Source organism: Pan troglodytes, chromosome 3 (genome assembly GCF_028858775.2).
Source record: "Pan troglodytes isolate AG18354 chromosome 3, NHGRI_mPanTro3-v2.0_pri, whole genome shotgun sequence".
Classification (NCBI taxonomy): domain Eukaryota; kingdom Metazoa; phylum Chordata; class Mammalia; order Primates; family Hominidae; genus Pan; species Pan troglodytes.
This window is the reverse complement of record NC_072401.2, coordinates 37,639,695-37,656,626: the sequence shown is the minus strand read 5'-3', so window position 1 is coordinate 37,656,626 and position 16,932 is coordinate 37,639,695. Positions and strand designations below refer to the sequence as shown.

The 16,932-nt window shown below is 36.9% G+C and overlaps 1 protein-coding gene across 2 annotated transcripts in view; it reads right to left on the bottom strand.

Annotated features, from left to right (window-relative positions):
• NWD2 (NACHT and WD repeat domain containing 2) overlaps nt 1–16,932 on the bottom strand; it is a 204,289-nt gene that overhangs the window by 117,100 nt on the left and 70,257 nt on the right. For both annotated transcript variants that reach the window (XM_001137884.6, XM_009447496.5), the window contains exon 2: nt 5,072–5,160. In XM_001137884.6, coding sequence (XP_001137884.1) covers nt 5,072–5,160 — 89 coding nt within the window. The remainder of the gene's footprint in view (nt 1–5,071; nt 5,161–16,932) is intronic.

Here is a 16,932-nt window from a genome sequence, read left to right as displayed (position 1 = left end):
CACCAAGCACACAGATTCTTTCTCTGCACCATGTGGCTGCTGCTGGGAGTTGGGGGAGGGATGGCACTGGAAATTCAAGACTGTCTTTCCTACCCTCTTCAGTGCCTTTTCCAGTGATATGAAGTTAAAACCAGGTACTGGGATCACTCACCTGATTTTTGGTTCTTATGCTATTTTGTGTGGATAATTGTTTAGTTTGGTGTTCCTTCAGGAGGACAATCAGTGGAAGCTTCTATTTGGTCATCTTGCTCTATGTCCCTTCATTGACACAATATGACATTTACACAGGATGATTCTGGTGGTATTGTATAGAAATACTCAAGTAGGGTGATGGCGTAAGGCAGTTCTGCTGAACACACTTACTAAAACCCCACTAAATGCCAAACTCTGTTCCAGGCCTGGGGACTTAAAAACAAACAAGAACCAGTCTCTTCCTCAAGGACTTGCAATCTACTAGGGGTAAGCAGGAAAATAAATCAATTAGGATGCTTTTGTTCATCCCATTTTTGAAGCAGTGAGGGTTAGACCAGGACCTCGGCAATGGGGATGGAGAAGAGTTCCAAAAGCAAGAGTGGATGGTATCTCTGAGTATAATCACAAGCTCTTTATTTATTTTATCTGTTTTGCACCACCTGCTTTCTCCCCAGTCTGTCTTTACTTTTTTCCAATTGATTCTCCTTGTTCTTATTTTCTATCCCCTTCTCTGTAGCTGGAGGCCCTTAGTAAATACCTGCAAATCAAATAACATATTATTTAAATACCATGTCTTTTCTTGATGCCCTGGGTGTTCTTTGCTAAGTGGGCTTGATGTTCTTTCCACTGAACTGTTTCCATCTCTGAGTAATCAACCTATATATGTACCCATCACGTATAGAATTAATTGAAGTTTACATAATCGGAGTCTAGTGTATTTTCATCAAATATCTTAGTTTAAATGAAAAACAAATAAGGAAAACACTACAAAATAGCCTGCCAAACAGGCACATAGATAAAAGGTATATGGACCTGCTTAAAATGCATATTAATTTAATTGATATTCTATTAATTTCTATTCTATTCATATTCTATTAATTTAATTGAATAAAGACTGAACTAAATGGATTACTATGTGCAGCTATTTGACTGGCCATTGGGATAAGTTGAATAAGACAATTCCAGGCCTGAGAACATTTGGCACTTATAGGCAGGTGATGAAAAGTTTACTTAACCAGATGACGTTTCATTATCTACACTGCTTACTTTAGTTCTTCCTGTTTGCACTATTTTCCTGCTTTGACCATTCCTTTGCATTGTATTTTACTCATAGAACCTGAGCAAACCTCTTAATGGTAAGTCATATCACCTCACTCTTTCCCTTCCAACTCAATAAAATTCTAAGTCCTTAATCTTGGCCCATGAGGTCTCATATAATCTTACTTTGATGCCATCTGTAATTATTTCCTTCACTCACACTTGGCTTCTTTACTGTTCTAATTTTTTTTTTTGAGACAGGGTCTCACTCTGTTGTCCAGACTGGAGTGTAGTAGTGTGATTGTTCCTAGAATATTCTAAACACACTTCTACCTCAGACCCTTTTCCTTGTTCCCTATGCCTGGATTCCTCCCCACAACTCCAGACATCCGCATGACTTGCTCCATCACTTTCTGCAGATCTCTGCTCAAATATTGCCTTATCACCGAGTCTTTCTCTGACTACCTGGCATGCCCTAACCCTACTTTCTGTGATTTTTAAAACCGAAGCATTTATTCAATAAAATGCATTTATTATCCCTGGAATCTACATTGTCTGCCTCTCCTAACAATGTTAGAAGCTCCTCAGAAGAGGGTCTGGTTGGTTTGCTCCTTTATTCCCAGCACTTAGAATGTTGGTTGCCATGTGGTCAGCACTCAAAAAATACTTCTTGAATGAACTGGATGGATTATCGGGAGTTATGCATTGAATTTCAGAGAAGCAAAGAGGAGGGTACATGGCCTATCTTGGGAGGTGTGGGAGGGATCAGAGAAGGCTTTCTTTTGCAAGTTATATCTGGGCTGGGTCTTCACTCATTCATTTTTTTTTTTCATGTAACCATTCATTCAACAAATCCTCATAGCATTTTCCAATGTGCCAGGGACTATAGGACAAGGAATGCAGCTGTCTTGAAATTCCGTAAAAACAGACAAGCCTCTGCTTTTATGGAACTTATAATCTAGTGGGAGAAAGACAATAATCAGGCCAATACATAAACAAGAAAAAATATCTGATACTGGCACACACTATGCAAAGAATTAAAACAGTATGATGCAAAAGAGAGGTGGTTACTTTAGGATGGGTCACAAGAACAGCATCTCTAGAGGAGAAGAGGCGTTCTGGTTTCTGGAATTTTCAGCCATAAAGACACATGCACATGTATGTTTGTTGCAGCACTATTCACAATAGCAAAGACTTGGAACCAACCCAAATGCCCATCAATGACAGACTGGATAAAGAAAACGTGGCACATCTACACCATGGAATACTATGCAGCCATAAAAAAGATGGAGTTCATGTCCTTTGCAGGGACATGAATGAAGCTGGAAACCATCATTCTCAGCAAACTAACACAGGAACAGAAAACCAAACACCGTACGTTCTCACTCATAAGTGGGTGTTGAACAATGAGAACACATGGACACAGGGAGGGGAACATCACACACTGGGGCCTGCTGGGGGTGGGGGACTAGGGGAGTGATAGCATTAGGAGAAATAGCTAATGTAGATGATGGGTTGATGGGTGCAGCAAACCACCATGGTACATGTATACCTATGTAACAAACCTGCATATTCTGCAGACGTATACCAGAACTTAAAGTGTAATAATAATAATAAAAAGAAAAGCATCTCTAGGGGTGACATTTCAGTGGAGACCTGAGGGACAATAAGAAAGTAGCTGTGTGAAGATAAAGGCAGTGAGTATTCTGCAAGACAGAACAGCCAGAGTAAAATTCTCAAGTATGAATGGGCTTAAGGTGTTCAGGGATCCAAAAGAGGCCCACAGGGCTGTGGGCCATTGAGCAAGGGGGCACAACATGAGGTTAGATAGGAAGAGTCTTAAGAATGAGTAGAATCCAGGAGGTGAAGCAGGGGAAGAACCAGACTGAAAAGCATTGTAGTTGAAGAGAATGGCATGAGCAAAGGCAAGCAAGCATGAAGTAGACTGGTATGTTTGAGTAACTCTAGGAAACCATATGTTCTGGGTTCAGTGCACAACCAAAGATGGAGTCGGGGATACTGTGGGGGTAAACTGGCTGTTCATGAAGCTTCTGGCATCATACTTTTTGTTGAGTTGAGAGAAGAGAACTGCCTCTCTAAAAAATATATCCTTAGGGAGTGATATAATTAACCTACTATAAAAGACTACACTTAAAAGGTATATTCTTAGAAGATTCAGAAATTATGGATGTGAACTCCTGCTAAGCCTAGAGCTTGGAAGCAAATGTAACCTTGCATATTTAATTTTATTCTAAACACAACCTCAGACATGTAAGCTGCTGCCATTCCTATTTTAGACACTGAACTGAAGGATAGGCAGGTTCAGTCACTCCCAGTACCCGTAGAAAACTGGGGGTCAATTTTACATCTTCCCTGCCCACTGCGGTGTACTCTGTGGTCCAACATCTCCTCAGCTGATTCAGTGCACCTGCCTAGAATAATCCTGTCAATTTATTCTATGGGCCTCGCCTAGTACAGTTTTCCTTTGCCTGTATCCATCTTCTGTGCCTACCTCTAGTTCAGAAAGTATACTTTTTTTCTCTTTCTCCCTCAGCTAATCCTAGTCAATACCATGGTTTATAGAAGCTGTTCTATAGCTCACTGACTTCCTCTGTTGACAAAAATGATGCAAAAACAAACCTAAAGATGGGATTATATGCTTGGACACATTTCTTCCTCTATGGTAACTGAGTCCCCAAGGAGTGTCTAAGTCTTTGGGATTCTTGACAGATTGGAAATTATGTAACAATTGGGACCCTATTATCAGTAAAACCAGATTCCTCAGAGAAGGTAGTGCTGAATTCATGACAAGGAATTTAATTTAGGTTCACAATTTGTCAAGTAAATGGTGACTTATGAGTGACGATTCAATGTGTGTGACATCATGGCCTGGTGGCAACAGACATTATGCATTGAGATTGAAGCCATTTCGAGACTGTTACTTTATACAACATATTAGAAGGCATCAGGAGTATATCAAGATAAAATATTTATCTGGGAGGAAACAAAGGGTGAAATGTTCTTCCACTAACAATGGTGCATTTTGCACTTCTGCACCACAAACCTCTATTATATATTCATCACTTGACAATGTAAATGTGTAGTTTAGATAGCACTGGAGAGTTAGGATTTCCATCGTCAATGAGGCTGAAAAATTCTGACTAAATAATATTATCTGTTGCAGGAGCCATTTATTTTTTTCAACATTTGGATGCCCAAGATACATCCAATGTTTTCAAGCACTTTACCGTTAGATGGCAAATTCAGTGGTGCATTAAAATGCAAGGATGTTCATGAACTTTAGCAATGATGTGTGCCATCGCTGTCTCTTGAAAGGCTGATATAATGTTTTGGGGGGAGTAAATGATGTAGCTCTGAAATGAATAGGAAAAATGATGTTCTACAATGTGAATAAAAAGTTAACGGCAAGATAGAAGGCAAGGCCAGGCCTGGCTGATGAAAGGAAATAAGTTTGAAAAAAGTTGGTCCCCATTTTTAAGTGCAAAATATTTCTGGAAACCATAGCTTAAATTCAGGTGCTCAGCAACCTTCATCTCTTTGGTAATAGTGGAGACTGTCAAAAAAGTAAATAAATATGGTTCAATGAAAAAGATGAGCCCATACCAGGAAGGGTCCAAGAAGCACAGCATAAAAGAACTAAACATAAAAAATGATGAAATACTTTATTTCCATTTGTCAGTGTTTCTTTTTACCCATGCTTGAAGAAATAAATTTTTTCAGGGCCTAAAACTCATCTTTTACAACACTCAAGTTGTGACAAGAAACAAACACTAGTTATTTAACTGGACATAAGTGTGAATGAAATTAACACTAGAATTACCTGAAATTCCAATCCATAGTTTTCTCTGCAGAATTCTCTCAGTTTAGGATATACATTTTCTCTTAGTGCCTGTCTTTCTGCTCCCGTATCTGTAGTAGAAAGACAAACACACAGGAAGTGAGTATGTCCACATATATGTTTCTGGCAAAAAAATGAAAACCTAAAAATAAATACTAACAGTAATACAATCAAGTTGAGGTGCTGGATTGTGAAATAACAGGATATTTGGCTGTTGGTGTAGACCTGCCCCCTAATTCCACAGAGATCCATCCATCAGGCACTCACGAGCAGTCCACAGGATGGACCACTTCTTGGTTCTGTGTATGCTGGCAGGACTGAGAATTTACAGTTGATTCTTGATGCCCACATAGACCTTCACACTAAGCTCTTAAATAGTTATGACCACAATGTCTTTCGAAGAGGCAGAAGGACACTGGGTTATCAGGGTTTTAGCTCCACAAAATACAAGTTTCAGAACACACATACATATACACACGTTGATAAATTTAATTATTGATTTCCAAAAACATCCCAGACTACACCATTGCTACCTAAAGTATTCAGATATATTGTGACATTTTACAAAATTTGGCACAGTATGGAAACAAGCATGAAAACCTATCATAGCAGATCCACCCACTGTAGATTCAATTGGCCAGTGGCTTAATAAAGTAATGCCTCCCCACCCCAGGCTTAGGGACATTATATCAGAGATAGAAACTATTTTACATATGTCATACCATGTAAACCTTCTGAAATAAAAAATATTTTATTATCTCCTGTCATTAAGAAAATACAAGAAGAAACACAGAACCTGAAGCTCGAAGAATCACAAAACATGTATGCATTTAATGTCGAATGTTTTGCACAGAAAGGGATTCCAAAGTCACCTGTGCTGAACAATTCTGCATCGATGATGGCACTGTAAGATTCTAAGAGCAAACAGGCTGTTCCTTGCCCAGCTACCTTCAGTGAAACATGAATATAGTTTTCAAAAATTAGGTTAATGTGTAATCTTATGAAAAGTACCATTTGCTAAAAGTACCTCTATCCCAGCCATAACTATGAAACATCTGCATACCACATTTATAACAAAGATAACCGTTTAAAAGAATTTCCTTATTATTCTCAAACACATCTGTCCATGAAAATTTAACCATATGCCGTGTTGACCTACTCTATTTTCCTACTGTTCTCAAGCCTATTTTGAGAAGCAAATAACCAATCATGAAAGCCTGAAATGCAGCTGCAACCTGGCAGAGTGACAGGAACCAGTGTTTACACAGAAATCAAAGATTCAGAGAAATACAAGGTCTTCTGGATTGTCTGTGATCTAAACAAATAGGGTATTTTCCAGCCTTAGATTCAATACAGTTCTAAGTCCAAAGAGAAAAAGCGGGACACCCATCGGAGGAGCTGTACATGAAAGCGGGGCCCATGCGGTGTTATGGCACTGATGGAGGCAGTTATATTAAGCTTTCACATAATTTCTATAATCTTGAGATCAGAACGCCCATCCTCCCTTGCTCCATTTTAAGAGCTGAAAATGCTAACTTCACAATAAAGCCGATAATATTCAATAAATCTCTCTAAAAGCCCTTAGATTTTCAAAACCCAAATAACAAAAAAGCCACTTTAAAAAGAAACAAATACTGGCAGATATAGAAGATAAAAATATATTCAAAAGGGTTAAGAAATTCTGAAAAAAATGGTATCTAAATCGTACATAAAATAATTATGTAATGATATAAGAAACAGAAATTTATTGTTTCTTAAAAACATGTTAACTCATTTCTAGGTGCTGAGACTTGAATGCACCTAGGATAAGGTGCATAAGACTTGAATGCACTTATCCTCCTAGGAAGGAGGATAAGAGAAATTTAGTACCTAATTTTTTTAAATTTCAACTCTTATTTTAGACACAGGGGGTACATGTGCAGGTTTGTTACCTGGGTATACTGCATCCAGGTAGTGAGCATAGTACTTGATGGTTTTTAAACTCACACCCCTCTCCCTTCCTCTCGCCACTAGCTGTCCACAGTGTCTATTGTTCTCATGTTTATGTCCATGTGTGCTCAGTGTTTAGCTCCCATTTTCAAGTGAGAACATGCAGTATTTGGTTTTCTGTTCCTGCATTAATTAGTTTAGGACTATGGCCTCTAGCTGCATCCATGTTGCTGCAAAGGACATTGCATTCTTTTTTTTTTTTTTTGGCTGTGTAGTATTCCATGGTGTATATGTGCCACATTTTCATTATTTGATTCACCACTGATGGGCACCTAGGTTGATTCCATGTCTTTGCTATTGTGAACAGTGCAGCAATGAGCATACAAGTGCATGTGTCTTTTTGGTATAATGATCTATTTCTCTTTGGGTATACATCTAGTAATGGGATTGCTGGGTCGAATGGTAGCTCTATTTCAAGTTCTTTGAGAAATCTCTGAACTTTTCCACAGTGGCTGAGCAAATTTACAATTCCACCAACAGTGTATAAGCATTCCCTACTCTCTGCAGCCTTGCAAGCACCTGTTGTTTTTGGACTTTTTAGTAGTAGCCGTTCTGACTGGTATGAGAATGTATCTCATTGTGGTTTTGGTTTGCTTTTCTCTGATGATCAGTGATGATGAGTATTTTTTCATGTGTCTTGGCCACTTGCATGTCTTCTTTTAAGAAGTATCTGCTCATGTCTTTGTCTGTTTGTAATGGGGTTATTTGGTTTTTGCTTGATTTAAGTTTCTTATAGATTCTGGATATTAAATCCTTGTAGGATGCATAGTTTGTGAATATTTTCTTCCATTCTGTAGGTTGTCTGTTTACTCTGTTAATAGATTCTTTTGCTATAGCACCTAATTTCTAACATTTAATGACTGCTTCCTGCAGGCCAGTAGTGTGCTAAGTACTTCTATTTGCATTTCCTTAGTCACTGCTGACCACAACCCTATGAAATAGGTAACATTATTACCATGTTTTTTAGGCAAAGAAACCAAAGGGCAGAGGGGTTAGAAAACTCGCTCAAGAGCATACAGCCACTAAATTAGAAAACCCAGAATTGAATCCAGAAACTCATACACCATAGTTTGCTCTAACCAAGGAAACACACAACTGTGAAAAGAATCAACCTTTGCAATGACCGATGGAATAAATGCATGAAATGACTAAGTGATGTTAAAGTTCTAAAGCTTATGAAATAAAAAAAATTGAATTATCTGTGATGGATTCTTTTCTTTCTATAATACACCCTCCAAGAGCCAACACATCAATAAGTTCTCTCATTCTACCACTAAACAAATCCTGAGTTAATCTACTTCTGTCCCTTCTGCTACCAGATGCAAGCCACACTCACCTCTCATCCAGATTCCATCTCCCTGTTTTCATACTTGCCCCTTGGTTCATTCTCCATGGAGCAACCAGACTGATTTTTCCAAAATGTAAATCAGATCACATCACTACTTTGTTTAAAACCCCTACCAGCTCTTCACGGACCTTTAAATGAAATGTACACTCCTTACGATGAGTGTTCTCTCTCTCCCCAAGCTCATCTCTTACCACTTTCCTGTTTATGTCCCTCCAGAAGCACTGGCTTTCACTTGATTCTTAGATTATATTCCCACTTGCAGACCTTTGCTTTAGCTATGATGTCGTCCTGGAATGCTTTGTCCTGTGATCATCTCATGGCACTTCTTGTTATTCAACTGGCAGCTTTAATGCCACCTCCTCAGAGAGGCCTTCTCTGAGCACTCCATCTACAGAAGTCACTGAATCACCTTCTACTACCTTCATTCCTTGAGGATTACGCATCATTGTTTATTTGTTTATTGTGTGCCTCCCTCACTAAAATTCAAGCTCAAAGGGAGTTGAAAGCTTCTTTTGTCTCACTCACGGCTGCATCTCTAATGATTGGAGTCTTGCTCAATTAATAAATGAGTGAATGAAAAAAGCCACACATGCGCCAGTGACAAAAATGAACTGACAGGCATGGTTTCCCTGCAATTGCCTCCAGAAACAGAAAGGCCTCCTCTATTGTAATTCATCATTCGATGGGTTTAATAAAAGCAAGATTCTGAAATCTCGGGAAACAGTGGTATTTAGATAGTTGGTGTCATGAGGTAAATGAATGAACTGAAATATTTCTTCTCTGGTTTCTGTGTTTGTGGCAGAATATGAACTCAGTTATTTTGAGCCTTTCTAAATATGTGAAGGAAGCATATACACATATCCAATGGGTTTTCTGTGCTCTTATTTATATTAAAAATTGACTTAGATTTTCCCGTATTTGTATTAATATACGATTGGCTCTGAAAATGAAAAAGTAATTAAGATAGGAATGGATTAATTATGATGAGTGACAGATAAGCTGGCTTAATTAAATAAAAAACTTGATTCATACCAACGGCAAATCTGGATGGTTCACAATCTAAAAAATTACAATGTCATGGACAGGAAATATTAGCTCACAGAATCTCACACTTAAAAAGGGCCCTCTTTAAACCGTGTAAATCAAAGATGAGGTATGTCTTAATTTATGTTTTATACATAGTCATTGCAACTATTTGTATCTGCCCAGTTCCTTAATGCTTTGAAAAGGTGCATTAACACTTTGGCAGCACTAACTATTAGGTATTTAAGGAGCTGCTTTCTGAATGATTCCTTTGTGATTTCAGAGTTAATGAAGGTCTCTGTACAGTGTCTGAGTCACCTACAGGAAGTACATTAGTTGCGGGAGAATTAATAATCAATACCATTATCCTTATAATATCTTGATTTCACTTCAGCAAGGGTTTAGATTAATTCCAATTTTTTAATTGAAGATAAAAGAGTGCTGAAAGGACCGTGCTAGATTGGAGCTTCATACAGCTCTATCTTCAACAAGCTAAAGGCATGGACTTTAGTCATTTTTTTTCTTTCTCTTTTTTTTGAGACACAGTTTCACTGTTTCCCAGGCTGAAAGTGCAGTGGCATGATCTCGGCTCACTGCAACCTCTACCTCCCAGGTTCAAGCAATTTTCATGCCTCAGCCTCCCTAGTAGCTGGGATTACAGGTGTGTGCCACCACACCTGGTTAACTTTTATATTATTAGTAGAGACGGGGTTTCACCATGTTGGCCAGCTGGTCTTGAACTGCTGACCTCATGTGATCCGCCCACCTTGGCCTCCCAAAGTGCTGGGATTACAGGCGTAAGCCAGTGCACCCAACCTAAACTCATTTTTCCCATGTTCTTTGCAGCTCAGAAAATCTGCTTAGAATCCACTATAGATCCTCTGCTAAAATTGTCCTGTTAGCATGGTTTCCAAGGTCTCTGTACATTTGCTCTTGCCTGGATTCTTTCTCTTTTCCTAGCCTCTTAGTTAATGATTCATATGGACAGCCTGTTCGACTTCTGGGGTTGTGTTTAGGCTAATTTCTTGTTTGGCAGCTCCCCAAGAGGCTGTCTCCTCTCTATGGCCCTCAGATAATTCCTCTGTACTCATCTAGCCTCCCACACTCTTCCTTATATCAATGTGAGCAAATCTTGTCAATTTTATGTCATAAACACTTTTTAAATTTGGCCACTATTTTCACTCACCTTCTCTCAACCCAAGAAGCAAAAAGTCTATTTGCTTGACCTGTTATCTGTCTCTGTCTCACAGAGCTGCCAGCAATAAATGCCAAGACAGAATGAAAACAAAAACTAATTTGATTATTAAAGACCTTGCTGGCATCTGGTGGTCCAGAGGATAAAGGCTAGAATGCTTAGCAAGTGTAAATATATCTTCTAGCTAAGTTCTATCTTCTACTGCTGATCACCATGTATCCTCTAAAATCTGAGTTTTCAGCCATTACTTGCTCCTGAACTTTGCCCTCACACAAACTGCTTTCCATGCTCAGAAGGTCCTATCAGATGAAAGATCTCTACAAGAAGAACTATAGAACACTGCTGAAGGAAATCACAGATGACACAAACAAATGGAAAAAACATCCCGTGCTCATGGATTACAAGACACAATATCATTAAAATGACCATGCTGCCTAAAGCAATCTACAGATTCAATGCTATTCCTATCAAACTACCAATGTCATTTGTCACAGAACTATAAAAAACTATTCTAAAATTCATACAGAATCAGAAAAGGGACTGAATGGCCAAAGCAATCCTAAGCAAAAAACAACAAATTTGGAGGGATCACATTACCTGACTTCAAACTATACTATAAGGCTACAGTAACCCAAACAGCATGGTACTGATACAAAAACAGGCACATAGACCAACGTAACATAATAGAGAATGCAGAAATAAAGCTGCACAACTACAGCTATCTGATCTTCAACAAAGTTGACAAAAATAAGCAATGTGGGAAAGGACCCCCTATTCAATAAATGGTACTGGGATAGCTATCTAGCCATATGCAGAAGAATGAAACTGTACTCCTATCTTTCACTATATATAAAAATTGACTCATGATAGATTAAAGATTTAAATGTAAGATCTTTACCTGTAAGAACCCCAAAAGAAAACCTAAGAAAAACCATTCTGAACATTTGCATTGGGCAAGAATTTATTTAAGTCCTCAAAAGCAACTGCAACAAAAACAAAAATTGACAAGTGGGACCAATTAAATAAAAAAGCTTCTGCACAACAAAAGAAACTATCAGCAGTAATAAAGAGACAACCTGCAGAATGGGAGAAAATATTCACAAACTATGCATCTGACAAATGTCTAATATCCAGAATCTCTAAGAAGCTTAAACAAATCAACAAGCAAAAACCAAATGAACCTAGTAAAAAATGGGCAAAAGACATGAAGAGGTACTTCTCAAAAGAAGACACACAAATGGCCAAACATGAAAAAATGTTCCATACATCACTGGTCACCAAGAAATGCAAATTAAAACCACAAAGATGCCATCTCATACCAGTCACGGTGGCTATTATTTAAAAGTCAAAAAACAACAGATGCTGGTAAAGCTGCAGTGAAAAGAGAATGCTTACCTACTGTTGGTGCGAATGTAAATTAGTTTATTCACTGTGGAAAGCAGTTTGGAGATTTCTCAAAAAATGTAAAACAGAGCTACCATTTGACCCAGCAATCCCATGACTGGGTACATATCCAAAAGAACATAAATCATTCTACCAAAAATACAGATGCATTTGCATTTTCATCACGGCACTATTCACAATAGCAAAGACATGGAATCAGCCTAGGTGCCCATCAATGGTGGGTTGGATAGAGAAAATGTGGTACATATACACCATGGAATACTATGCAGTTATAAAATATAATGAAATCATGTCCTTTGCAGCAACATGGATACAGCTGGATGCCATCATTCTAAGTGAATTAACATAGGAATATAATAAAAATATTATAATATTATTATAATTTTACATAATAAAAACCAAATAGCATATATTCTCACTTATAAGTGAGAGCTAAACACTGGTTACTAATGGATATAAAGATGGCAACAACAGAAATTGAGGACTTCTGTGGGGGAGGTAGGGAGGGTAGTAAGGGTTGCAAAACTAACTGTTGGGTACTGTGATCAGTACTAGGGTGATGGCATAAATAGTACCACAAACCTCAGCATCATGAAATATACCCAGGTAACAAACCTGCACATGTGTCCCCTGAATCTAAAATGAAAGCTGAAATTATTTTAAAAAATACCTTTTTTGTATACCTTGTTTGTATCCACTGTAGACTATGAATTCATGGAAGGCAAGACCTTCTCATACATCCTTACATCTTAGAAATTAGAGCAGATTGGCCAGGTGCAGTGGCTCATGCCTGTAATCCCAGCACTTTGGGAGGCCAAGGTCAGTGGATCGCCTGAGTCAGGAGTTCAAGACCAGCCTGGCCAACATGGTGAAACCCCATCTCTACTAAAAAAATACAAAAATTAGCCAGGTGTGGTGACAGGTGCCTGTAATCCCAGCTATTTGGAGGCTGAGGCAGGAGAATCACTTGAACTTGGGAGGTGGAGGTTGCAGTGAGCCAAGATCATGCCATTGCACTACAGGTTGGGTGACAGACAAGAGCGAGACTTCGTCTCAAAAAAAAAAAAAAAAAAAAAAAGAAAGAAAAAAAAAAAGAAATTAGAGCAGCTCCCAGAACGTAATTAGTACTCAATAAATGAATGAGCAAATAGTTTGTATCATAATGAAAACATTAACTAAACCAAACTTAAAAAATTAACATGTCCTCCTAAAGCCAACATGAATCAAAATCCAATGTCACTTTCAAGTAATAGTTGACTATGTTGACAGCATTAACTATCATATGTGAGTCTTGAGGTGATGTTAAAAAATACTTGATGGAGTATGGCATTGTCAAGTGCTTAGTGGATTCTCTTCCCAATAAGCAATAATCAAACTTGACCAAATTGTCAAAATAACCATTTTAAAGATCTGTCAAACAGCCAAAGATCAAAGGCATGAAACAAATTGAGAAGTCATTATTCATGAATAATCACTGAACTTTGGGTAAGAGGAGTCTGTGGGGATTCTTGCCTTCTCCTATCCCTACTTAACTGAGACTTCATACCTTCACACCCCAGCTCAAAGAAAGTCAATCAACATCATTGCCAGAGAAGTTTAACTTGATTAGGAGCTGAACTTGTAAAAACTCCATGTCTACCAGTATTGTTAGTAGCAGTAGTGGTCTCAGAGGTAGACAAAAGGGTAAGTTCAGTGCCTCAGCTAGCATATGGCTTCATCGAAATGTAACAAGGAGATCAAGAAAATAAACAGTCATTGAGGGCCTGAATAAGCTCTCCACAAATTCCTGTGGTGGGAAGGCTACACACAAACTTAAGAAAGATTGAAAGCTGTTTACACATTCCTGGCTGACTTTGAAGCTGTTTACATGGGCAGCAGAAACAAGAAAAGGCCTGGTGGAGAAGCTATAATAGCTTTAAATACTGCCTACACTTTGAACATGTTCCCCAAATACAGATCCACAGTCGAATAAAAGCCTTACTGGTTTGAGGTATTTGAGAAGAAATTCTGAAAAATCATTGACAAATGTTAAACTACACAGACAAATGGGTGACCCATAAGAAGTCAGGCTTAAAAACAGAAATGAAAAATTATAGTAATTAAATAACTGTGAAGAGACATCAACAGCACATATTGTGGGGAATAGATTTCACAGATTTAGTCCAGGTAAGTTACTAAACAAAAATAATTCAAAGAAACAAACTAAAAAACATCACTCAGAGGTGAAAAATCAGGACCTAGAATTGTTATATTACCTAAAATATCCAATTTTTAAGAAAGATTTATGAGAGGGATAAATAAACAGAAAAATGTGACACAGAAAAAATGTCAACGGAAATTGTCTGAGTGGGTTCAGATTTTAGATTTGGCTGATGAAAACCTGAAAGCAGCTATTATAATCAAGAAAATTAAGTTAACAATGTTTAAAGAATAAGGAAAATGAACCAAGCCCCAAGACACCTGTGGAAAACCATCATCCAAACTAATATCTATGTAAAGTGAGTCACAGAAGGAGAAGATAAAGGGAAAGGAAGAAAATTTAAATAAATAATCATGAAAATGTTCCAAATATAAAGGAAGACATAAATCTACACATCCAAAGAAGTTCAAGAACCCAACTAGGATAAACACAAAGGATCTGCATTTAGACACATATAGTCAAACTGTTAAAACAAAAGATAAAGAGAAAATCTTGACACCAAGAGAAAAAAAATTATCACATACAAGGGAACAGCATTACAATTAATAGCTGACTTCTCATCAGAAGGAGTGGAAGCCAGAAGGCAATAGAACAACATAGTCTGAAAAAAGGTACTGAAAAAATGAGTCAACCAATAATTCTATATTCAACAAAACTATTTTTAAAAAAGCAAAATACTTACATTACCAAATTTGAAAAGGCTGAGAAAAGCTGATACTAGCAGATCTGCATTATAGACTATACTAAAGAAATTATTCTAAGCTTAAAGGAAATGACATTAGACATAAAGTATACTGGAAAAGGTAAATATGTAAGTATGTATAAAAGACTATATAAGTAGATCTTCTTCTTTCTACATTTAGTGATAAGACATAAGACTGTACCTTTGGATTTTAACATACACATAATACATATATGACAATAATAAAACAAAGGAGAGAGAAGAAAAATAGAGCTGTACCAGTGCAAAGTATTTTTGCTTTAACAAAATTAAGTTAGTATTCATCTAAAGTGTGATAAATTAAGAATATTTTGTAATCCCCAGAGCACCAAGTAAGAATATAACCTGACAAATAAAGAAAACATAATTAAAATGATATACTAAAATATCTATTTAGCAAAGAAGAGAGTCAAGTGGGAACAAACGAAGAAAACCAACATGAGATATGTAGAAAATAGTAAAATGGCAGAAATGAATCCAAGCTATCAATAAATACTTCAAATAAAAATGGAATAAATATTCAAATGGAAAGAAGGAATTGCCAGGCTAGATAACAAAACAATATCCAACTAAATATAAAAGACACACTTTAGATCCAAAACCACAAATAGGTTGAAAGTAAAAGGATAGAAGATATGCAGTAAACCAAAATCAGATCAGACAAAATAGGTTTTAAGAAATACTACTAGAGGAAAAAAAACTATAACAATTATGAATGTGTACACACTCATAAACAGTACCCTAAAATATATAACGGAGAAGCTGGCAAAATTAAAAGAAGAAATAGATATTCCAAGAGCTGGTGACTCCAATCTTATTCTCAATAATTGATGAAATAACTAAATAGAAAATCAAAAGGAGGCAGAAGACTTGAACACCACTATCAAGCAGTTTAACCTGACATTTATAGAACAATCCACTCCCAAGAGAGCAGAATGCAATTCTTTACTGGTGCTCATGGAACATTTCCCATGATAGGTCATATGCTAGACTAGAAGCAAGTCTCATAAGTTTAATTGTAATGATAACATATATGATCTCCAACTACAACAAAATTAAGTTAGAAATCAACAACCTGCATTTTGGGAAGCTTCCAGATTTTTGGAAATTGAATAAGATACTTCTAATACACTAATATTCTAATATATTTCTAAATATTTGACATTATTACTCATGCATCAAAAATGCACAAAGGAAAACAAAATGTGTTGAAATAGATAAAATAAAAGCACACGTTAAAAGCTATCAAATGGAGCTAAAGCAGTGGTTAGAATGAAATTTATATCTTTGAACACCTGTAAAAGTAAAGGTTAAAATTAGTGAATCAAAATTCCACCTTAAGAAACTAGAAAATTTAAACAAACCGAACCCAAAACAAACTCAAGGAAGAAAATAAGGATTATAGTACAAATCAATGAAACAATAAAAGAAAACTGAGAGAAAAATTGCTAAAGTAAAAAGTTGGTTCCTTGAAAGATCAGTACAATTATCAACTGTCAGCTAGGTTGACCAAGACAGAAATGAAGGAAAACAAACCACCAAAATCAGGAATGAAACAGGAGCCATCACTACTGATGCTACAGAAGTTAAAAAATTTAAGTGTATACTATACCTTATAGTGAACAACAACTTTATTTCTAATACATTAAAGAAATTAGATAAACAAATTTCTAGGAACACACATATTACTAAAACTGACTCAGGAAGAAAGATAATCTGAATATATCTGTAACAAGTAAAATCATTTAGTTATTAAAATCTTTCCATAAATAAAATCTCAGGCCCAGAGTATATAACTGGTAAATTATATAAAGACAAAATTAATCCTTTGCAAATCTTCCAGAAAATAGGGAATACTCAACTCATTCTGTAAGTCTATATTATCCTACACCCAAAACCAGCCAGACATCAAAAGAAAAAAACACAAAACAAAAACTACCGACCAATATATCCATCATGAATA